This window comes from Pelobates fuscus, chromosome 2, assembly GCF_036172605.1.
Source record: "Pelobates fuscus isolate aPelFus1 chromosome 2, aPelFus1.pri, whole genome shotgun sequence".
NCBI classification, from domain to species: Eukaryota; Metazoa; Chordata; class Amphibia; order Anura; family Pelobatidae; genus Pelobates; species Pelobates fuscus.
The window spans coordinates 330,809,980-330,835,547 of record NC_086318.1 but is presented as its reverse complement, the minus strand read 5'-3'; the positions used below and the strand labels follow the sequence as shown (position 1 = coordinate 330,835,547).

Here is a 25,568-nt window from a genome sequence, read left to right as displayed (position 1 = left end):
ATGCTGGCTTAATCAAGCCGTGAGTGACTACTCACTGGACGTGTATTTCCATTGGCCTCCCTTGATGTCGGATATCTCTGTGGACAGCAGCCATGCAGATCTTTTTAATTTGTGTCATTGTGCTTTCACATTTTAATTAAAGAAAATGTGCAGTAAGGTGGAGGCTCAGAGAAATCTTTTTTTCTTGTGCCCAGGGATCCATTAAGTTCCTCAGGTGGACACTGCAGTCTGCCAGCAGATATTGTGACAAAAGGATAAATGCCGTTCTAACCAAGAGGTTAATAGGAAACTTTCATTTTCCCTGAATGTGCCAAACCTGGCTAAACTACAAGATTAATGGGTGTTTCTTGCATAGCTGTATTTGTGAAACAAGTGAAACCATTTGCATATCTTTTATTCCACCATGCCATTAATATATATAGAAATTTACCTTTCAGTAGTTTTGAGATTTTATGCAGGTGATTTTGTTCTATCCCAGCCAACATGCAGAAATTATAGGGTTTTGTGGGAAATGTTTTCTGTCCATTTTTTTTAGTATGCTTCTTTCTTATTGTTGCTATCTTCATAAGTTTTTAAACATTCTTTATGTAAGAACTTATCTGGAGTTGTCACCTTTCTATTCCCTTGTAGTATTATTTTAGAATTAAAGTAACTGTTACTTTGTAGATTTAGATTTTGAAAGTAATCTTTTATTTATATTTTTCCCGTTCTTCCATTTCTCTCTCTTTTTTTTTTTTTTTTTTTTTAAATCGTCAGTTTTTTAGTTGTGCTTCTCAACCTCACCCAAGGCACACCAAAGCTTTTCCCAGAATTCCACAGCAAACCACAAGCAAAATTACAAAAAAGTGTCACTTTACCCCACAAAAAATGCCAGTCAGTTTTACCATTAAACATTTGCAAGACAGGTGCCATTAATAAATCACAGTAAGTTTTCAAATTAAGGCAGAGTGCTAATTAATAAATACCACAAGTTTGCATATTCATAAATATCAGGGTGCCCATTAAAAAATGTCACACTGATGCACTGATGTGAATGATTGGAAGTTGGCGGGTAAATATAAAAGAATTAATGTGACTTATAAAAAAACACTACAGCAGGATGTAGTTATGATAACTGGAGTAACCCTTTAAACAAAGTCCTATTTCAGTTGTTAAGCTTATTTACCTACATGCCATCACTCAAAGGAGGGCAAACTGCATATATTTTGGAAGGAGGACAACAAAATGGCAGCACCCAGATTTCCAGGGTCTTCAGATCTGGTGGAAGCATGAAAACATAATAAATATAAATAAATGCAAGTAGCAAGGGAGGGAGTATAATAATTGAAATACAAGGCGCATAAGAAAAGGAAAACTGTGAGAAATTAAAAACATGACCGTGCCACTTTAACATGACAAACTGATTTATACAAAAAAATAAAAAAATTCAGATTGCTGCAACTTCCCAAAAAAGCTACAACATTTTACACCTTTTAAAGGACCACTGCAGTCACCCAGACCACTTCAGCTCAATGAAGTGGTCTGGGTGCCATGTCCACCAGGTTTTAACCCTTCAGATGTAAACATAGCAGTTTCCGAGAAACTACTATGTTTACATTGCAGGGTTAATCCAGCCTCTAGTGACTGTCTTCCTGACAGCCGCTAGAGGCGCTTCTGCGACGCTGAATGCGAAAATCGCATTCAGCGTGCAGAACGTCCATAGGAATGCATTGAGAAATGCTTTGCTATGGGCGTTTTTAATGCGAGCTCGGCTCTGACCGCGCATGCGCATTCCGCTCCACTCAGGAGCTGACGTCGGAGGGGGAGGCGAGGTCACCAGCGCCGAAGGAGCCCGGCGCTGGGTTAAAGTAAGTAGCTGAAGGGTTTTAACACCTTCAGCCCAGCGGGACGGGGGCCCTGAGGGTGGGGGGGGGGGACCTAAGAGTTATATAGTGTCAGGAAAACTAGTTTTTCCTGACACTATAGTGATCCTTTAAACATAGAGTTGGTTATGTTCTCTAAGGCTGGAAACTGTAGAGATTACAGTGACTAAAATGCCCTTGCTGAGTAAGTCACTAGAGGCTGTGTTTTCACTCTCAGGGTTAAAACAAGGACCCAGACCACTTAATTGAGATGAAGTGGTCTGGGTGTCTGTAGTGTCTTTTAAGCACCCTTTGTTTCACATTAGATACTCTAATGCAGTGTTTCCCAACCCAGTCCTCAAGGCACACCTACCAGTCCAGGATTTAAGGATTACCCAGTTTTGTCTAAGGTGTTTTTAGAAAAAAAAGAAAAAACACCTTAGACAAAACTGGGTAATCCTTAAATCCTGGACTGGTAGGTGTGCCTTGAGGACTGGGTTGGGAAACACTGCTCTAATGTTCTAACACCTTAGAAATATAGAAACATAGAATGTGACGGCAGATAAGAACCATTCGGCCCATCTAGTCTGCCCAATTTTCTAAATACTTTCATTAGTCCCTGGCCTTATCTTATAGTTAGGATAGCCTTATGCCTATCCCACGCATGCTTAAACTCCTTTACTGTGTCAACCTCTACCACTTCAGCTGGAAGGCTATTCCATGCATCCACTACCCTCTCAGTAAAGTAATACTTCCTGATATTATTTTTAAACCTTTGTCCCTCTGTTACAAAAGTATAATACTGCTTTTTTACATATCAAATACATTGCTGGGATATAGCAACATTATTTGGTAATTGCAAAAAATAATTAAAGAAAGCCAGAACCACAATGTATCTACCGGGGTATATGAAACAAATGTGATTAGGGGAAAAATATTACATTTGCGCTCACAATTACTTCCAGAGAACTAAAGCTATATATGAAGCCCGGATCTATGATTCTCAATTTGTTAATTAATGATCATATAAAAAACAAGTAGATTTAGCACCTGTATAAAATAGGTGCTGATCATATATATATATATATATATATATATATATATATATATATATATATATATATATATATATATATATATATATATATATATTACTCCTGATACACTAGATATTAAAAATTAAACCCGCACAAAGCATTTCTCCCTTTCTTTAGGGCGTTTTAAAAGTGCTTTTGTATGTAATATTTTTTTTGCAACAAAAGTTAATTGCAGTGAGTAAACGTGCCTCTGATAGTGAGATGTTTGTACATTTATCTTATCGATTAGTTGTTGCAGCTCCAATTTTTTTTTATTGGAATGTTCCTTTAAATATTTTTGTACTTGTTTAAACTTTATTTCCTTTTTTTTTTTTTTACTTTTGATTGATAAATAACAATTGATGCTACATAATGTGTAAACTAAACCTAGTGTGATTGATAACACATTTTGATAAATAAAGAAGAGGTATTGAGGCTAACGCACAAATTATTGTGCCATCTGCGCTTCCTTATCCTAAGTCAACCTGCTCTACCTAAACCTATGTGTCAGAAATATTACACTAATTGTTCCCCTTTAAGCAGTTAATTGAGCTTTTTAAAATGGTTTTATTGGATCGTGTGTGGTATTAATCCAAACAATATCTGAGTTTTTTGCTGATTATACTACTAGGTGAAACCTGTGCTTTACCAAATTAGAAAACCGAAAACTGGACAGAGAAAATATTATAAATGTTCCAGTAAGAGGCTTAGAGAAGTTCACATAATTATATTGATTTAATTTGAGAACAGTGGGTCATTGGTAGGAAGTACTCTAAACATCCTGACCCTATCCACAATATCTGGTTTGCTGTGAAAATGTGAAAAGATTTATGTACAAGTTGAGTAGAACATTGACATTTTGTATTCTAGTTACATAGCAAGAAATTAATCATTGTAGTTGATGTAGATGTGTAGATTTTTCTAGCTGTTCGGCTGTTTCATACTTTTTATCTATCTTCTTATTTATTGCTTAGGAGTCCACTGCACTCATGGTTTTAACCGAACTGGTTTCCTTATCTGTGCCTTTTTAGTTGAGAAGATGGATTGGAGGTAAGGTTGCTGTTTTTCTTAAATAATTAATATCACCATGCTAGCAGTTTATTATGAATTCACATTCATTTTTTTCACACTGGAAAAACACCCAGAAGTTTATTTTGTAGCATTGTTTTCTTTTCTTTTGTTTGTTGCATTTTTACTCTACACAGCTACATGCAATGAGATGGAAAGGAGATATTTTTTTTTATAAATGTGTTTAATATACATCCAAGTACACTTCTCACATTAAAATTAAAATGTCTGTGTTTTCCATTTTATATAAAATAATGAGCAGTCCATTTGAAGTGTTATTAAAGATAATGTTGCCTGTTTGGCATAAATACTGTCTCTTTTGGTCTTTGCAAACTTGATGTCATCTAGATGCACTCTATTCCTGGATTTCTCTGTGTATCTTTTTTGATACCCTTTCTCAACATTTTAATTTGATTACCTGTAATATGGCAATTAAGCTTCAGCTACAAATCAAAGTGGAACATTTGCGGCATTACTTTAAACCACTTAAGCTCAAGACAAAATGTATTCCTGTGCTAGATGGAAAATCTTTTGGATCGTGCATGATTTCCAGTTAAATTTGTCTGTTTTTCTTTTATATATTCTCTGGTGACTTTAGAGGGTTTTTTTTTTTAGTCTTGTATTTGTGTGTGTATTTGCTAAACAGCAGCCTGAGGTTTCTCAATTAAATGTCCCGGGAGAGATGTTCGGTTTGGAAGATACATTGCTGGTACTCTGCAAACCACGGTAAGGGTCCCTGGGGCGGAGCATTTGGAGAGCAGGGTGGGCCAGTGCACCAATAGCACTAGTTGCTATGTAACAGCTAGACCAGGACTTGTATATACCTTAGGAGTTCCAGAGATGTGAACTAATTGATACTCCCCTGTAGCTGGTCAATTGGCAGGCAGGCTTTTAAGTAAGTAAACTGAGCTGGAAGTGTACTGGACTTTGATTACCCTAGAACAGGGGTAGGCAACCTTTTAGCAGCACTGTGCCAATATAAGATGGTGAGGTCCCGCAGTGTGCCAGTCCTATTTTTTTTAAATCGTGGTCTGTATGCTGCCGTATTCTGCTTGTGTTATTTATACTGTAATTGCTTTGTATCGTTGTATTTGTGCGTATATGTGCCATTATATTCTATATGTTCAGGAGTAGTTTGGTATCGTGTATGATACATATGAATGTGGGCTGTGTATGGGGGCTGCTTGTGGAATTGTGTGTGTGGATGGAAATGTCACTTTGTGTGTTTGGTAGTGTGTGTATGTGTGGGGGCTGTTTGGGGTATTGCATGTGAGAGGCTGCACGTGGGGTTGTGTGCATGTATGTGGATTGTTAGCGGGTTACGTTTGTGCGGATTGTGCGTATGTTTGCTTGTGGGCTGTTCGTATTATTTGTAAGAGGAGAGGGTTATTGTGCAATTCTGTGTATATCTAGCAGTGTGAGTAGCTTCCCTGGGTTCCAGTGGGGACCAGGCTGGCCAGGTACAGGTCAAGGACAGGAGCTGCAACAGCAGCTGCAAGCTGCTCTACTACTGTGTGGATTCCCATTCACGAGTGCTGGGAGGAAGTGATCTGAGATCACTTACTCTATGTGCAACAATGCATACATTGAGGATTGTCCTTCACCACCTTTTCGAATTAGCAGATATCTGAAGTTCTACTGGGACTCCTGATAGGCCAGAGCCTGTTTGGCTCTAGCAGCCTTGAGTGCCGTGCAAAGACACCTCGAGTGCCGTGCATGGCACTAGTGCCATAGGTTGCCTACCCCTGCCCTAGAAGGCTGTGGTTACTGTAAGATCTGTGACAAAATCCTACCTGTAAAATAGGTGGTTTGTTAAAGTATATATACCTATATCTCTTTTACTAAAAAGTTTCAGTTCCATTCAGGAACTTTCATCAGGACAACCAGGTGATTGTCCTGATGAAAGTTCCTTAATGCAACTGAAACGTTGACTGTTACACTTTTTAGTAAAAGAAGTTCCTAAGAAAGCTACCTGGGAGTGCTGATTTTTTTCTTTCATACATTTAGTGCAATCAAGCACTGGGTCAAATAACTGTGTAGGAGTGCAAGGCTTTTTTAAATATACAGTATATATATATATATATATATATATATATATATATTTATTTAAAAAAGCCTTGCACTCCTTCTTTTGAATCTTGTATATATGTGTATATATATATGTGTGTGTGTGTGTGTATGTATATATATATATATATGTGTGTGTGTGTGTATATATATATATATATATATGTGTGTGTGTGTGTGTGTATATATATATATATATATATATATATATATACACATACATACAAGATTCAAAAGAAAAACTAATCCTAGTGTAATTGAAAGCACATTTCGATATGCAAAGAACGAGATGTATTGAGGGTAACGCACAAGTTATTGTGCCGTCTGTGCTTCTTTATACTAAGTCAACTCACTATTTATGATCTCTACCTAACTTATGTGTCAAAAATATTACATGTATATCTGTATACATGTACAAGAATTTTGTCATGGTGCCTGGTTGTTTGTCAGCCCAGTAAGCCCTGACCACCTTAGGCCCTTCCCCAAGGCGGGTACCTGGGCGGAATGGAAGCCAGCGGTGTGGGAGTTGTCCTCTTCCTCCTCTTCTTGCTTTGCTACCTTGGACGTGCTGCAATTATGCCGGGAGCCAGGATATGATGTCACTCCAGCCTTGACATCGCTTAATGGCGCCCGCAAGGGAGCAGAGCAAGAAAAGCTTTAAGACCAGATTACACTGAACCCCAAGAAAGGATCCCTACCTCAAAGGTAGAGAGGCGGTGTGGACTTTACATTAAAACAAATAATATTAATTTGTGAGTGTGCGAGAATGTGAGCCTCTTCCTGTGAGTGTCAAGAACATGGAAGTACCATCTAGCGGCTGTGTGAGAGGCAGCAACTAGAGTTGGTATTAGCCCTGTAATCAAAGCACTGCGGTTTCTGCAAAACCGCAGTGTTTTGACTAACAGGGCTAAAGGGAGAGGGGCAAGGCACCCAGACCACTCCAATGGGCAGAAGTGGTCTGGGTGCCTACAGTTTCTCTTTAAATATAGTAAAAACGCACCTTATTTTCAGAGTTGCGTGGGTCTGCTGGTGCGCCCCTATTAACTACATAACCTGTAGTGGTTTTGGTGAGTATAGTGTCGCTTTAAGAATTGGATTTTTGTTGTTGTTAGCTTTAAAAAACAAAAACAAAAAAAAAACGGCTCCTAACTTTTTATTGCCGACTCCTAGATTCAAATTTAATTATTAAATCAACACACACTTTTAAGACTATTTATTTTCGTTGTAAAATTAAGTCCTCTTTTAAACTCATAACTTTTTTTTTTTTTTTTTTTTTAGCATTGAGGCAGCTGTAGCCACATTTGCTCAGGCCAGGCCGCCAGGTATTTATAAAGCTGATTACCTCAAGGAGCTTTTCCAGCGCTACGGTGACATAGAGGACGCACCTCCTCCCCCTGAGCTCCCAGACTGGTGCTTTGAAGAAGATGATGAGGATGATGAGGGGAACAATGTAATTCAGGAAGCAGAGGCAGGTTCTTCAGGAGCTGCATTCCACAGAAAGAAGAAGGAACGCTTAAAACTGGTAATATGCCCCCTTACATTGTTTTAGTCTGGCCAGAAATCACACAGCTACATTGGAAAGTCATTATTTGTAGTGAAGTAATATTTTTTGCAAAGCCAGGTATTTTCCTCCTACAGAAAGATGTCTGCTGCCAGTTGCATGAAATACATGCCTTTTCTCTTCACTAAGCATATATTAAAGCAGCAGTCTACGCACTGTAAGGGCTGCACTGCATTTTTGTAATGGGATTCAGAGTCTTAGTTTTGAAAATCGTTTGTAAAAGGTTGTAGTGGTTATGATACTTACATTTCATCTTTTACTTTAATACACAATGATCTATCAAAATAATTTGGATCATATTTTACTTTTAGCATTATAGTCACGAGAAACCTATATCCTAATGAGTACTGGATAGTCTGCATAATGGGTAGATGTTTTATAGCTCGGAATTGCAAAACGCAGGCAGCTATGAGGTTCTTTCTGGCCCCTGTAAAAGACCCACACAAACCAGAAACTACTCCATAACCCCTCACACTTGATCTGACTTTCCCGATGTGTTCATGTCTACATTGATGCGCATTGATGCTAGTGCACCAATTCACACAGCTATTTATGTTTAACTGCATGATCCCAGCACTGACTTTAACTGGAGAGTGACAAATTAAATATTGCTAGTGCTAAATGAGCAAAACTGTATTTAAATAATCGGTTGTGGCAGCATTGCATGAAAGTCTGTGATACAAACTGAAACGTGGATTTTTTTTACTTTCTTTATTTTTGTGTCGACACAGAGTATGGCTTGGCAACATACAGTGGCGCACGCAGGGGCCGGTTACAGATATAGTGTACAATGCATTTTACAGGAGACAAGAAGTTTCGTATAATATAAAGCAATCCTTTTGTGCTGCTCTGTGACGTTTTAATTTTAAATAGCAGTTCGTGCTCATGGGTAAAACATTTACTAAGTCTGACCAATACAGGACATAACAACTATATATACCATACAGTTTACTTTGTGTGGTTCTAGGATCCATCAGACATGTCATTGGTTATCGTGGCTGTCAATTCAGTGTTTAGAGCAGTTTAGGTTACCGTGACATCATAGGCATTAAATATCAGCCAGTGTGTCTGAGTTGGTGTCATGTCGTATATGTCATGGTGGTCGTGTTGGTCTGTCTCTGTTGTTAACATTTGTCGTTTTCTTTTAGTGCGCCCTCCAGTTGGTAACCTTCTCATTGAGGGTTTTTGTGGGTCAGTGCGTTCGTCTACCCTGTTACGGTTAGTCTATATAGGAGTTAGAACAGGGTCGTGTGCATATGGTGGTCGTAGTGTACCTGAGCGCAGCCATTATAGTGGTTTCCCTTAATGTGCCCGCCCTTTCTTCCGTGGTTTAACAGGGTAGCCGGTTACGGTTCTATATAGGTTTTTAAGCCATGGTCATTGTCCATTGTCATGTACTGTATGTTTGGTACAGTGGAGGGTGGAAAGGGGCTAGGTCGGGGCTGGGGGGCGGAAAGCGGGAGGGGGGGGGGGGGTGGAGGGCTTGCTGTTCATCGGGGCGCCCGGCGGGTCGGGGTCCCTGCGTCGACCATCATCCATTCTGTCTTGGCCATACGGCTCATTCGTTAACATAAATTTCCCACGGTTGCCAAATTTTTTGGAATGATTTTTCAGTGTTTCTGATTTGGGCTGTGAGTTTGTCCATCAGATACGTATCTTTAATTTTTACTATCACGTCCCTGTCGGTGGGAATTTTGGATTTCAGCCACGCCTGTGCTAGAGCCCTTCTAGCTGCCAGCGTGAGTTTGTTCAGAAGTTGTTGTTCTTTCCTGGGGAGGCCATCTACGGGTCGGGACAATAGGATCGACCAGGGGTCTAAATCCACGTGTCGTGTTAGTACGTCTGTCATTAGCGTCTGTACATGCTTCCAGTATTTGCTGATTTCAGGGCATTCCCACCACATGTGGATAAAGGTGCCCTTACCACCGCATCCCTTCCAGCATGTGTCCGTCGTGGTTTTCCCCATTTTGTGTAGCTGTGCTGGTGTAGTGTACCATCTCATGAGCATTTTATAGGTTTGTTCCTGATGCAGTACACAAATCGACGTCTTAGCCGTCGCTTCCCATATGTCTACCCAGTCCTCCCCCTCCAGTACCCCACCCAGGTCCGCTTCCCATTGGTGTATGTACCTTGGCTCTTCAGCTCCCTTTTCAGGGGCGCTGAGCTGTGCGTATATGGCCGTGATTAGTCCCTTTTGAATTGTTTCAGCGTTACATAGCTGTTCGTAGAACGTCATTGGGGTATGTGCTGCTTTCCTTATCTCAGGGTTTTTGGCAAAGTCACGTAACTGTACATATCAGAATACGTCTTTAGTGGTTAGGGGTGCCATTGTTTTTAGGGTGTCAAAGGTTTTGAAGGAGTCACCGTCATGCATGTGCCCATATCGTTGCATCCCCGTTGTTTCTATCCCCCTAAAGTCTTGTGCGCTCAGCCCAGGCTCAAATGCGTTGTTCCGTAAATACGGAGTCAGTGGTGAGGGTGTGTGTTTCAGTGCGTATTTGGTAGCCGTCAGATCCCATATCCGTATAGAGTTAAGGATCGCTGGGCATGTGGTACGTAGGGATGGTCTATCCTGTTTGGGCACCCATATCCAGAACTGAGGTAGGTCTGTGCTCATTAGTTTCGTCTCTAAATCTACCCACCGATGTGTGCCCTCCGGTGTATGCCATGCGACGATTTGGGCTAGCTGAGCTGCTAAATAGTATTGATACAAGTTTGGAAGACCTAGCCCACCCCTAGATTTTGGTCGGTACAGTACCTGTCAGGCTATCCTGTGTCTCTTTTGTGCCCATATAAAGCTATCAATGTGTTTTTGTACTGTCGTTAGGTCCTGTTTGGTGACTTTATCGGCATGGCCTGCAACAAAAACAGTAGGCGTAAGAGCAACGTCATTTTGACTGCATGCAGTCTGCCAATCCATGATATCGGCTTTTCATGCCATTTGTCCAGGTCACGGCTAAGTGCCTGGATAGCGGGTGAGTAATTGGCGCTATACATTTTCCCCAGGTCTGCAGTAAGGTTGATACCGAGATATTTAACGTCGGTTCTTGTGATTTTGAGGGAGTGGGTGGTTTTGATATTGGCAATCTCCTCCTCGTCCATATTTAGGGGCATGGCCACTGATTTTATAGCCCGAAACCTTTCCGTATTCCTCTCGGAGGGCCACCAGTTGGGGCAGGGATACCCACGGGTTAGTAATTGTTATCAAAACATCGTCCGCATACGCGGAGACCTTATATTCCTCCACCCCCGCCTGGACACCCGATATATTCCCGTCCTCTCGTATCCTCTGCAGGAGTGGTTCCAGCGAGAGGACAAAGAGTAGGGGGAGAGAGGGCAACCCTGTCTAGTGCCATTAGCGGGCGTGAATGAGGTCGGAGTTGTACCTGGTACGGAGGTCTGTGCCCGCGGTTCCGTGTAGAGGGCTTTTATTCCTTTAATGAATGCATCTGGCATGTGTAGATGGTCAAGTAGTGAGAAGAGGTAGCGCCATTGGACCCTATCGAACGCCTTCTCCGCATCCAAAGATAGAATCAGAGAAGGCGTCCGGGTCCTCGTTGTCCACCAGATGACATCCGCGCCTCTCCTGGTGTTTTCATACAGTTGTCGTGAAGGCACAAAGCCCACTTGGTCCGGGTGGACCAGAGTGCCCAGGAGGGGGTTTAGCCGCGTCGCCAGGATTTTTGCAAATACTTTTACATCAACGTTTATAAGGGAAATGGGCCTGTAATTCGCCGCTTCTGTCGGGGCTCTGCCTGGCTTGGGTATTAGTGTGATGTCAGCCGTAAGCATATCTGGGTTAGGATGTCCACCGTCCATCCACTCAGCGTAGACCTTTACCATTCGCGGAACCAGCTGTTCTCTAAAGATTTTATAATAGGAGCCATCAAAGCCGTCTGGACCCGGGGCTTTGTTACCTTTTAAGGGTCGTGATTGCCCTGTCCACCTCCTCCTACCAGATAGGTTCTCCTAAGGATTGCAGGACTTCCCGGTTTAACCTCGGCATATTTGACATTGCTACGGATGCCGTCACTGCCTGTGCGTAGTCTCTGTTATTACCGTCAAGCTCTGGCGAGTGGTTGTAGATGCGTGCAAGGAATTCCGTGAAGATCCGATTGATCTCCGTAGGATTTGGGGTTATCTGCCCCTGTTAGTTCCGGATCGCCGATATATTTTGATATTGTGGTTTGGGGTTGAGTGCCCTAGCCAGGAGGGTGTCCATCTTATTAGAGCGTTCGTAGTAGAGGCGTTTTTTACGGACTAGATCTTGCCCCAGGTCCTCTACTGCCACTTATTCTGTGTCGGAGGTCTCTAAGGTCCTGGAGTCCTTGTGTCGTGGGTTTTTGTTTGTGTCTGGCTTCGGCCTTCCTCAGCGCCTTTTGGAGCTCAAAGAGGATTTCAGCTTTTTGTTTTTTCCGACAGGTTGCGATTTTGATGAGGGCGCCCCTAAGTACCACCTTATGAGCGGCCCATATTGTGGAATGAGGTAAGTCCGGGTCGTCATTGTCAGCAAAATAGGTTGATTTTTTCCCCCTGGATAAGCTTCGCCACTTCTGAGTCTTTAATGAGTGTGCTATTCAGTCTCCATTTCCATGGTGATTTGAGTCCCGGAAGTCTATGTGTGAGTTCTATGTCAGCATGGTCTGACCACGTAATGATTTTAATTCGTGCAGACTGGATCCATGGGATCCCTATCTGGTTGACCAGGAACATGTCTATACGGGAGTACGTGGAGTGTGCTGCTGAGAAGAACGTGTAGTCCTTCAGTCCCGGGTTACGCAACCTCCAGGGGTCTAATAGTTTAGTCTTATGTATGAATTGGGTTAGTAATTTATCTTGACCCCCCGTTCTCTGTGGCCTCTGTCCGCCCGCCGGGTCACTACGGTCTACAGATGGGCATGGTGTAGCATTAAGGTCGCCCCCTAGTATCATTATTCCGTGCGGTAATGTGTGGATTAAGTTGTGTAGGCGGTCCCAGAAGCCCTGATCCGGCTGGTTGGGTGCATAGATGTTTATCAAATGGTATGTGGTGGTGTGTATTGTCCCCGTGAGGATGACGTATCTGCCCATGGTATCAGTGCGTGCCATCTGGGCTACAAAAGGGCATTTGGTGAGTTACCGGAGGGGGCGTTGGGGAGGGGTAATCGAGGAGTGGGGGGAGGTAATTAGGGGTTCTCCCCAGTCAAGGACAATAGGGAGGTAGCCCCGGTCTTATGTAGTAACGCCGGGTATCTTGGGGGGGGGGGGGGGGGGTGACCGCCCTCCCCGCGGCAAAGAGTATTCGCACGGAGGGGGCAATCAGTCGCCGAGCACCCTGGCTACGATCCGTGTAGTAGTGTTATCCGTTACCCGTACGTCTGAGCCCTATATAGTCTGCCGGTCAGTTCTTCCATTCATGTCACAACTTATACATTATTAAACCACTTCTTTATAGACCTCATATACATAAACATTAATAACGGAATGCAAAAAACAAGAACTCTCCTATGCCCTCTTCTTTTGTGTTAACCTAGCCTGCAGCATTTTAGCCAACCCCGTGGTATAGAGTATATGTAAGGGTATCCAGCTAAGGAGCTCACATGCCTTGGTGACACGGCACGGCCGGTCTTGGACCATTGAACACTAGCATTTTAAAGGGATGTCCCCAAGCGAAATTTAGGCCCTTGGCTCTGACGAGATCGGCAATGGGTTTCCATTCCCTCCTTCTGGCTAGCGTGGCCGGCGCTATATCTTGATACAAGTGTAATGTGCAGCTTTCAAACGAATAGGTATGGTGTCTTGCGCTTTTAATGATGGCTTCCTTGGTGGAGAAGAAGTGCCACCGCATAATTGCATCCCTTGGTGGGCCGTTCGGGGGTCCCAGTGCTCTCAGCGCCCTGTGAGCCCTGTCTATAGTCCATAGGTGGTCAGGTATGGCGGGTAGTTGTTCTTTGAACAGACAGGTGAGTACCCTCTGGATGTCAGCATCTTTCACTCTTTCTGGTAGGCCTTTGATCCTCAGGTTATTTCTGCGTGTCCTGTTGGAGGCATCTTCCAGTTCTGCCTCCAGTTCAGCAACCTTTGTGATTAGGAGGTTGGTGGTCGAGGCTGTTTCATTTTGGGCCGCCACCACGTGGTCCATCTTCCATTCGAGTGCCTCTGTGCGTTGCCCCACTGACTGAATCTCTGCTTTCACTTCTCGTGCCGAGCGTTCAATCTCCCCTGCCAGGTAGTGTTTTACCTCGGCAAGGGAGTGTAGAATCTCAGTGTGGGATGCCTGTTGTGGTAGAATAGTCAGGTCTCTGGAGCTCGGGGAGCCCGGGGAGTCTGCGCTCTCATGGCCGCCGCCATCTTTAGGCGCGTGCAGCCTGGGTGTTGTGAGGAGGTCGGCCACAGACTGGGTGCTTTCTCTCGGCTTCTTACCGTTCTTCTTTTGCGCTGCCATTGCCGGACCCTTCCCTCGAGTACCGGGAGTAGTTTGGAGGCTTCCACGTGGGTATCTCGCTTTTGGCTTGGCGTTTTGGATCGTGCAGGGTGCGGAGCTTTCTGCCTAAGCTGCCATCTCTCTCGGCGGTCAAGCCACGCCCCTGAAACGTTGATTTTTATTTTGAGCTAATAAAAGCTACGGTAAGTTTTATTCATTCGACTTGGAAGTCCCTGGAGTGCTATCTTGTACTTTTGGCTGTATCTGTTTGCTGATAAGCACCGGGCAAGTACATCAAGGAAGGTGGAGTGCATTACTATTTTTGTTTTTTATATATATATATATATATATATACGCAATGCTGTCACAACCGATTTTTTTTTTTTTAATAATTCTTTATTTTTGTAGTGCACGCATATAGTACAGACAGGCTCGAGGTACCCCAAAGGCAATCCTCAGGCTTTTCCCACGCGAGCATGCGGGGTGCATTCTTAACTGGCACATTTTTTTTTTTAGTTATCAGGCTTAACAAACATATAAGTAGGTTATCGCTTTACATAAGTGTAAGTAACATGCTAAAACTAAGTAGCTTATTTCCTTAGGTTATCGCTTTACATGAGTATAGGTAACTTTAAAGATGATTGAGGCGTACATTTAACGTCTTAATTTCTGATAGTTATCTTAGCTGAAAAAGTAATGTAATGTCACAATACAGGAACCAGGGTTTAAAAGAATGAAAACATATTATAACATTTTTTCAGCATAAGAGTCCCTAGCTTATCTGTATAAGAAAAAATCACTGACAGCCCAGGGTTATGCCCGAGTGGCCATGTAACTAAATACTAACATGTTGAACAGGAATGAGAAGTTGCAGTGAATTACTGCCGTATGGTAGATGCTTGAGCTTACGTATCTGTGGGAACAATTAGACAGGAGCATCAAACCGGGAGAGATCCGGCATGTGGGTGGTAAAATGATTAAGTAGTGTGTTATGCACTATAAGAGATATGACATGAGGTTAGGTTTAAGCAGTGCAAGTATCTCTTGGTGAAGCATTTGGAGTTAAGACATACCTTAGTACGTTAGTGAAACAAGTTAGTACCAAGCCAGTAGAAGAAAACTAGCTATGTCGCTGTAAGCTAAGCCTGGCTGTAGGAGTTATGGAGCAGGCTGTACGTAGTAAGTCTAACTAACTATGTGTTGCAATGGAGATGTGGTAATCCCGTGTAGTTCTCTATCTAACATCTGGAATGTACGATTGATTTAGGCTAAATGTAGGAGGTTACAGAATTAAAACCGCTATTAGAGGCGTGTAACTCGACTCCAGTAGAATACCTATCCCAGCCTGTCAATACTCGTGCATGCGTTTATAGAGCTTAGCTCTTGTGAGATAGGGGAACCAAGAGCGGTCACAGAACGGCAAACAAAAACACAAAAGGTTATACATATTGCCTAGATCAATGTAGTTCAGAGATAATACAAGGTTATACAAAGTACAGGTAATAATAGATTGTGGGCTAGGTGTCCCTTGTGCACTGGTCATGACTTACAGTTATATGGACACGGAGCATGTTATACATTATCGTGAGACATAAAACCTGTGCGTTCCCCCCCTCTATGTGCTGTTGTTGATTCGTTTTTGATGGCTTAGAGAGGTGTGGTTGCCGTAATTGTTGTTGCTGAGCCTATGATGAGTGAATGAGTGATTGTTGGGGCGGTGAAGTGAGTATGGTGTACTCGGTGGTGGAGCTAGTATGGTGTATGTCGGTCTTCTTGTGTATATGTGTAGAAGTTACCATGTCTGGTAGTATCTTCTGCTGGCGTGTCTGTGGTGTGTCTGTTAGCCAGGCAGGGTGTCAAAGGGGGAAAGGATGGGGTATAACCTGTACAACGAGGTCACCATGTCCGTGAGTAGCAGGGGTCAGTAAAACCATGGGTAGTGTCCATCAAACATACATGCAGTCTCGGCCCGTGGGTCGTTCGTGTTGCTCTTCATGTAGTGACAGCTGCATAGGAGTCGGGTGTTCTTCCTTGGGGGATGAAAATGGTGGTTCTTGCTGGATCCCAGGCGTGGGTTGAGGGAGGAGTGTTGCGTACTCCCTGTTGTAGCAGCGAGTCCATGGTCAGGCCCATCTCCCGTAGTAGCGTTGTTGAGCTCTGGAGGTCTTGAATGTAGTATGTTTCGTTTCCGTGTTTGACCATTAGCTTGTGGGATTGGTGCCAACGGTATGGAGTCCCCCGTTGTTGGAGTAGGGAAGTGAGCGGTCGGAGCGCTCTCCTCCATGCCAGCGTGCCGCTCGATAGGTCGGCGTAAAACGATATCGACATATTTTCGAAGCTGAGGGGGGATTTGTCTCGTAGTGCTGAGAGGACCGCTGTTTTGTCATTCCCGGTTTGAAAGGTAATTATCAAGTCCCTGGTGGCTGTTGCTGGCGCTTTGTTGGGTTTAGGGATTCGGAAGAATCTGTCCAGTATGATGGCTTTTCTCTGCCTCTGAGGCAGTATGGCCGCCAGCATGCGGCTTAAGAAGTGTGGCAGTTCCTGCTCAGAGATGTCATCGGAGACTCCCCTGAGTTTGAGGTTATTTCGTCTCCGTGAGTCCTCTAGGGCTGCGAGGCGGTGTTCCTGTAACAGGGTCTGCTGCTGCAGGTCTTGTACAGTTAGGTGAAGTTTGGCAATTTGTTGGGTGTTGGTATGGGAAGTTCCCTCCAGGGCCCCTATGCGGCCCGTCAGCCCCTGCAGGTCGGTACGTACCGCCGTGATGTCCGCCAAGATATTCCTTTGTAGATCTGCCAGCAGGGTCTTGAGGACCTCTGTAGTCACAGGTGAGGAGTCAGACCCTGCTTTGGTGCGTTGCAGTGCTTGTGAGGGAGCTGGTGCCGGCATGGGTAGGTAATTGTCATCAGCGTCGTCGGACAGTCCATCCGAGTAGTTTGAGCAGCCACTGGAGAGCGCGGCCATTTTGGGCCCGTTGGCGCCAAGCGCTTGCCTCCACATGTCTCCAATGGTGAGTCCCGGTGCGGATTTGTCCGTTGTTGGTCGCTTGGATTTGCGCCCCATGTTGTCTAGGTCGACCCGGTGAACTAGTATGGTCGGTTTGCAGGGGTAAGGGTTTCTATTTTTCGGCGTTTTTGCTGCTGTGTGCACGGAGCTGCAGGCTTGTGCGTCCGTTCACCTCTGCGGTCAGGCTCCGCCCCCACAACCGATTATTTAAATACAGTTTTCCTCATTTAGCACTAGTGCGAGATATATAGATATAGATACACAGAATCAGGAACTATTTAGGTGGATAAAAACTTACCTTCATTTTACAATCTGCTTCCTTGGCTGAGATCATCAGTATTCAGCCATTCCAATGCTGCATTGAATTAGTTCAATTTGTCAATTCTGATAATCTCAACCAAGGAGGCGGGGCAGGTGAGGGGTCAGAGCCAAACGTACCATTGGCCATTCAGCATCTCCTCATAGAGATGCATTGAATCTATGGTAATAGTTCAGTGTCTCCATGCAGCTCGTGGAGACGCTGAACGTCCGTACCGCACTGACCCAGGAAGCACCTCTACTGGCACTAGTGGTGTCCCTAGGGAGCTATGTAAACCCTGCATTTTCTATGGAGAGGCAGTGGAAAATGCCTGCAGGGACATATACTATACTTACCAGAGTAACTACATTAAGCTGCAGTTGTTCTGGTGGCTATAGAGTACATTTAATGTAAAAAAAAAAAAGACAATTCAAAAAAGTGACCTTACTAAACATTTAGTGATAGTGCTTTGATTTATATACTCACAATGCACATCATATCTGCTCTATACCAAATGAAAATATTTACAATGACAGTATTATCCAAAACCTTCTCAAATTTATACTTTCCTGTGGTCACCTCTAAAGGGCATCTGAAGCTTCGAGTCGGGTGGGGTGCTCACTCTGAAAGGAATCTGGTCTGGCCTCCAAACTTGTATAGTAAAGATAGAAAGGGAATTGGGGGCACACCTGGACCATGCATTTCTTAGCAATAAAGTTGATGTATAGACCAGCATTTATAAAAAATACAAAGTAACACATACATACAAATCATTTTACATTTTAGAAGGCTATTTACATTGACACTATAGTCACCAAAACATCTTTAACTTGATGAAGCGGTTTTGGTGTATAGATCATGCCCCTGCAGTCTCACTGCACAATTCTCTGCCATGTAGGAATTAATTTAGCTTATACAGGCCTAGTCACAGCTCCCTGCATGTCCCTTACACAGCCTTCCTAAACACTTTCTGTGAAGTCATCTAATGTTTACAATTTCTTTATTGCAAATTCTGTTTAATGTAGAATTTCTTATCTTCTACTCTTTTTATAGCTTCATAGTCTCTACACAGGAGCCTCTTGTATAAAATTAAAGTACAATTTACAGAGCAGGAGATACAAACTTCTAAAGTAAGTTACATCTGATTGAAAATGAAACCATTTTGTTTTCATGCAGGCTGTGTCGGCCACAGCAAGTTGATGTGACTAGGGCTGCATAAACAGAAACAAAAGTGATTCAACTATTAAATGGCAGAGAATTGAGCAGTGAAACTTCATAGGCATTATCTATATACAAAAACTTCTTCATTAAAGGACCACTCTAGTGCCCGGAAAACATACTCGTTTTCCTGGCACTAGAGTGCCTTCCTCGCTACGTCATCGGCTGAATGCGCATGCGCGGCAGGAGTCGCGCTCGCATTCAGCCGGTCGCATAGGAAAGCATTCATAATGCTTTCCTATGGACGCTTGCGTGCTCTCACTGTGATTTTCACAGTGAGAAGCACGCAAGCGCCTCTAGCGGCTGTCAATGAGACAGCCACTAGAGGCTCTGGAGGCTGGCTTAACCCTCAGTATAAACATAGCAGTTTCTCTGAAACTGCTATGTTTATAAAAAAAAGGGGTAAAAGCTAGCTGGACCTGGCACCCAGACCACTTCATTAAGCTGAAGTGGTCTGGGTGCCTAGAGTGGTGCTTTAATGCAACACTGTAGGCACCCAGACCATTTCAGCTAATTGAAGTGGTCTGAGTGCACTGACCCAGTTCGCTTAACACTGCAAAGGTAATTAATGCATCCTTTTAGAAACTGCAAAATTTACCTTTCAGGGTTAACTCTACCTCCAGTGGCTGTCTACCAGACAACCACTAGATGGACCTCAGGGCTGCTAGGCGACTTTTGGTCACTTAACTGACGCTGGATGTCCTTACACTATGCATGAGGACCTCCAGTGTCAACTGAATCCCCATGTATATTGCTTTCCTATGGGGAAATCCTAATGTGAGCGCAGCCATTGCTGCTCATGTGCATTGTCTCTCCCGCCGTCAGAGGAGCGACGTTGGACCCGAGCTAGCGCCGAGTGACATCGGCACTGGACCCAAGTAAGTGACAGAACTTGGTTTTCTTTGCACTATAGTTTCCCTTTAATTTAAAGTTGTTTTGGTGACCATAGTGTCCCTTTAAATAGTGGTAGTGTTAAATGAATATAACAAACTAAACTGTATTCTGTTATAAAAGCATTGTTTATATACATCATAGAAAGTTTAGATCAGAGACAACATGGGTTTACTTCAGGGAGATAATCCAAAACTAATCTTATTGATTTTTTTTGATTGGGTAACTAAAATAATAGATCAGGGTGGTGCAGTAGACATTGCCTACCTAGATTTCAGTAAGGCTTTTGATACTGTTGCACAAAGAAGGCTTATCAATAAACTGCAATCTTTGAGTTTGGATTCCAATATTGTTGAATGGGTAAGGCAGTGACTAAGTGACAGGCATCAGAGGCTTGTAGTCAATGGAGTATATTCAAAGCATGATATTGGCATCAGTGGGGTACCTCAGGGATCTGTACTTGCACCCATTCTCTTTAATATTTTTATTAGTGATATTGCAGAAGGTCTTGATGGTAAGGTATGTCTCTTTGCTGATGACGCTAAGATATGTAATTTTGTTGAGTTGTGGCAACTGACACTTAATGTGGATAAGTGCAAGATAATGCATCTTGGACGTGAAAAAACCCAAGGGCAGAGTACAGAATATTTGATAGTCCTAACCTCAACATCTGAGGAAAGGGATTTAGGGGTGATTATTTCTGATGACTTAAAGGTAGGCAGGAAATGCTAGCAGAATGCTTGGTTGTATAGGGAGAGGTATTAGCAGTAGAAAGAGGGAAGTGCTCATTGTACAGAACACTGGTGAGACCTCACTTGGAGTATTGTACGCAGTACTGGAGACCGTATCTTCAGAAGGATATTGATACCTTAGAGAGAGTTCAGAGAAGGGCTACTAAACTGGTTAATGGATTGCTGGATATCACTTAGAAGGAAAGGTTAAAGGATCTTAACATGTATAGCTTGGAGGAAAAACGAGACGGGGCGATATGATAGAAACATTTAACTACATAAAGGGAATCAACACAGTAAAGGAGGAGACTGTGTTTAAAAGAAGAAAAACGACCACAACAAGAGGACGTAGTCTTAAATTAGAGAGGCAAAGGTTTAAAAATATCAGGAAGTGGATGTATGGAATATCCTTCCAGCTGAAGTGGTAGATGTTAACACAGAAAAGGAATTTAAGCATGCGTGGGATAGGCATAAGGCTATCCTAGCTATTAGAGAAGGCCAGGGACGAACGAAAGTATTTAGAAAATTGGCCAGACTAGATGGGCAGAATGGTTCTTATCTGCCGTCACATTCTATGTTTCTATGTTAATGTGCTAAAAAAAAAAAAAAAAACACTTTAATAAAATAGCACTTTAAATCTGTAGTGTGTTTTTTAAATTCTTTATTTTTATTGTGCAGGGAGATTCACAAACAGCACGCTCTGCCATAACAGCTAGGGTATGTAGAGTGTCGACAATACTGTACATTAGTTCGGCGGGAAAAAACATTGCACAGTTTTATATTAGAATCGAGTAACAGTTGCATCCTATTTCGTGTAAAAATAATAATAAATTGTTAAACTTCGCTGTTAACTGTAGCATAGCCATCTTCTGCAATAAGTCTGCGCAGTTGGTTTGGGTTATCTCTTAGTGGTTCTCGCTGGTTTTGCAACAGAGTATTTTGCAGTAGGGTACTAAGACATATAGGGTTAGCGTTTGTTCTAAGCTGTACTTTGTAGAAACTGTGCTTGTTAAGACATGGCTAGGGTACATACTGTGTCGTGCTTAATATAGTGCTAACAGATGTGAACAGTTGCAGAAACGGGCTAGTCTTAACCTGGTGAGGAGTGGCTACAGATTTATGTACCTAGAGCCTGTCATTTGCTAGGCGGTAGCTAGACAACGTGAAGGCAGGCGCATTATAACATATTACGATTGACCTTAAAAAATTTAATTTCATCTATCTGCGTCTCTAATGTTGTGCTGCCCGGTGGGTTGCAAGAAAATATAGAACATAAAAACAATTATGCCAGAGCCTATAACCAACATAACCTGACTCAGTGGCGTTGCTTAGTCTCAATTATAGTCCAGAGAGTGAGATGTTGCTGCATTTGTGCCTGCGGGGGCACGTCTTGTCTCCGGTGTAGTCCATTCCGTTCAGCCGATGCCGGCCTTGGAGGCCTGATGAGTTGGCCAGGGACAGTAGCAGAGTTGACGTTGCGGCAGAGGTCCTTGTCCCATGTGCCTCCGTGGGGTTCTTCGCCCGTGCTGTTCACTAGGAGGAGGCTGTGCTGCTTTTCGGGCAACCTCGCGGCAGTCAGCGTGAGTCCCTGGCTGTGGAGTCGCGCCTCCTTGGTCGGAGGTTTCCGGTGCAGCTGAGTGGTGAGTGGGCTCTCCCTGGTGTGTGTGGGGTCGGTTGTCGGCGTATGAGGGACCAGTTGCCTCTTCCCGCCAGTTTGTTCCCTGATTCTGGCTGGAGGTCGCTCTGGGGGCTCGAGGCAGGTATCTGCCTATGTGGCGCCGGATGGTCGGGCGAATCCATGCTGCTATCACCCTCATTGCTTGGTGGAGGGATTGGCCCAGGTTGCTGAACTGTGCCTTTAGGCTGTTACTTAGCCGGGCAAAGAATTCCAGGGTGTTCCTGGGGGCTTTTTGGCGCCGGGCGCGCCCGTGCCGCCATATTGCCTGGGCCCCAACAGTCCCGGTGAGGTGCAGGTTTGGTCGTTTGTTTAGGCTGCTGTGCTGGGGTAATCGCCCCCAGTGAGGACCGGGATGACCCCCGCCGGTCCAGAGGGGGGGGGGGGGGGGGGGGTAGCAGGGTATCACTCAACGCTCGTTGTCGTGCTGGAGGGTCGGCCGCCTCCCCCAGGCCTCGGGTCCTGCTGCTTTGTAGGCCTTGTGGTCGGTAAGAGCTGGTTGAGCATCCTTCCGTTCCTTGTATGTTCCTGCACCGTTCTTGGGGTCGTTTGTGCAGCTATCTTGGTTGGTGCAGTCGGGATTTTCAATTTTGTGCTCCGTGATGCAGGAGCTCTCCAAGAGCACGTCCGGCCATCTTGGCTGTTAGGCCCCGCCCCCCAAATCTGTAGTGTTTTTAAACACCGTTTGCACTGTTTGTTACACTAATAAGCACTTTAATGTTTTGCAAATTGCACAAAAACTTTTTTTTGTATGTCTTAAAGACACAGCACATCTGTCATTTAATTGTAGTCACATAATCCAAAACCACTACAAAAAGAATATATTTGTAGAAAGTCCATGCCCCAGGCTATGTGACTAAGAGCATTTTCCTTTTATAACAAACCTAGGTCAAATTAGTTAATGATTTGTTCTGTTTTCCATACGTATTTTTTTAGTAAATTCAGCCTACATATAATGTGCCACTCCTGCAAATACCCCATATTGACATATTTGTATTCTGCTACTGTTCTAGAGTACAATTATACCAGTCATATATATCTTTTAACCAAATCCCATCCCTTAATTTCACTTCTCAAGGATTCCCTCTGCTGATGTTAGTAGTGACATCAGCATAGGGATTTCCTAGCTCACGCTGTACAGAGGGCTCTGTAATGTGTGATTGCAGCATGACAGAGTCCTCACCCCAGAGTTTTTTTTAAAACCTAGGGGGTCTCCCTGACAAGAAGGGAAACTGTGCCAGACAGGGGGGTGAGGGCAAAATAATTTTAACATTTATAGAGGAAGGGCTACGCACAGCTTTCAGTTTGAACACTGCTTAAAGCTCATCTGTCAGTTTAGGGCCACTAACTGTGGTTTCTGCTGACAGAGGGGACCCCCAGGTTTTGTAAGATATCTGCTGGTACTTTCACTGCATGATGGTCTATGCTGTCACTGGGTATTAAAGCCCTGCACTGCATGATGGCTTAGACCAGGGGTAGGCAACCTACGGCACTAGTGCCATGCATGGCACTCGAGGTGTCTTTGCACGGCACTCAAGGCTGCTAGAGTCAAACAGGGTCTGGCCTATCAGGAGTCCCAGTAAAACTTCAGATATCTGCGAATCCGAAGAGGTTGTGAAGGACAATCCTCAATTTATGCATTACAGCACATAGAGATCACTTCCTCCCAGCACTTGTGAATAGGAAGCCACTCTGTAGTAGAGCAGCTCGCAGTTGCTGTTGCAGCTCCTGTCCTTGACATGTACCTGGCCGGACTAGTCCCCACTGGAACCCAGGGAAGCCACCCACACTGCTAGATATACACAGAAATGCAGAATAACCCTCCCCTCATACAAATAATACAGACAGCCCACACACAAACGAAACACCTGAACAATCCACATACATGCACACAACCCCACATGCAATACCCCAAACAGCCCCCACACACTACCAAACACACACTTTGACATATCCATCCACACACAATTCCACAAGCAGCACCCATACACAGCCTACATTCATATGTATCCTACACAATACCATAAACTACTCATGAACATAAACAATATAATAGCTCATATACGCAGGGCCTTCTTTAATGCGGGGCAAACTGGGCAGCTGCACCGTGAGCCCTGCTGGCCTCAACTATTTCTAACCCTCTGTCTGGTAATCTGCACACTAAGGAGGCCCACCGGGTGGCCCATGCACAAATGACCACCCGCTGGGCTTCTGTCAGCAGGGACCCGGTCACACGCTGAGGTGCTTTAACAGCGCAAGCGGGCCCCTTGCTTTTCGGCAGCAGGCTGGGAGGAAGTGACGGCCACGCATCACTTCCTCCCACAAAGAGAGGAGCGCGCAGGAAAGAAGAGTAGGCAGATTGGAGGGGGGCTGGCCAAGAGCTCTAGGCCCCAACTCCCAACGCCTTCAGCCACCAGCAGGAAAGGTAGGAAACTGGAGGGTGAGTTTTAAAGTGTGTGTGTGTGTCAGTATGTCTTTGTGTGTGTGTGTGTCAGTATGTCTTTGTGTGTGTGTGTGTCAGTATGTCTTTGTGTGTGTGTGTGTCAGTATGTCTTTGTGTGTGTGTGTGTCAGTATGTCTTTGTGTGTGTGTGTGTCAGTATGTCTTTGTGTGTGTGTGTGTCAGTATGTCTTTGTGTGTGTCAGTATATCTGTGTGTATGTGGTGTTGGCGTGATTGCAAACACACACAAACATATTCCCACAAAAACACACAAAAACTGCTTAGTGCTAAATACAGACCTGCAAACATGAGTAAATGGTAAAGCCCCAGCTGTCAATGCTATTCTGGAGTTGCACGACAGATGGGGATCTACCTTTTAATCACCCGTGCAACAGGGAGACCGCCAAGAATTCTTGCACCTCTCTACTTTAGGTCCGCCACTGTGTTGAGGTGGAGGACGTGATTGCATGCCTGGGAAGGGGGGACAGGGTCCAGGGGGCCCTAAGCAAATGCTTTGCCCAGGGTCCAGTCATTATTAAAGACAGCCCTGCATATATCCGCACAAATACAACGATACAAAGCAATTACAGTAAAAATAACACAAGCAGAATACGGCAGCATACACACCTCGATTTATAAAAAAAAATAGGACCGGCACGCTACTGGACATCACAATCCTATATCGGCACAGTGCTGCTAAAAGGTTGCCTACCCCTGGCTTAGACCATCATATGGTAGATAAGTGGTTAAAGTGATATTGCTTAAATGTCATGTTTAGTTTTAACTAGAATGTTCTGTTATTTGTATTTTTTCTCCAATAAATTAGGTTACACCCTCTAGGTAATGCATATTTTGCTTCTCCAAGTTTCCCTAAGGGTTTTTGTCCTTAAGGTGTCCGTGGAACAGATGGTAACTTGATACGCAATAGTCTACCCACTGGGATTCCTCTGATGTTTGAAATTAAACTGCATTATATCTGTAGTGTCTGCCTTCATAGCTACCACAGACCATCTGTATCCATGATCCCGAAATAGCACATTAACTCTGCGTATATCCTCTAGGTCTGGAAACTGCTTGTGACAATGTTTTAAAACCCTGTTTAAACTATTATTAGTTTTTACCAAAGGAAAAAATTACCTGCGCTCTTTCCACATCCCTATGTATTTTTAAACAAATGGAGGTTTTTAGTTACCTCCAATGGCCATGAGAGGGTAAGCCCACCTGCCACATCAAGGCAGACCTCATAGGTTGGTCCTAATGCTAACCATTCGCCTTGCTTCCTTGAGCTTCTGGCA

At 43.9% G+C, this 25,568-nt stretch overlaps 1 protein-coding gene across 2 annotated transcripts in view; it reads left to right on the top strand.

Annotated features, from left to right (window-relative positions):
- RNGTT (RNA guanylyltransferase and 5'-phosphatase) overlaps positions 1-25,568 on the top strand; it is a 444,501-nt gene that overhangs the window by 22,775 nt on the left and 396,158 nt on the right. For both annotated transcript variants that reach the window (XM_063443564.1, XM_063443565.1), the window contains exons 5-6: positions 3,892-3,967; positions 7,331-7,574. In XM_063443564.1, the coding sequence (XP_063299634.1) occupies positions 3,892-3,967; positions 7,331-7,574 (320 nt within the window). The remainder of the gene's footprint in view (positions 1-3,891; positions 3,968-7,330; positions 7,575-25,568) is intronic.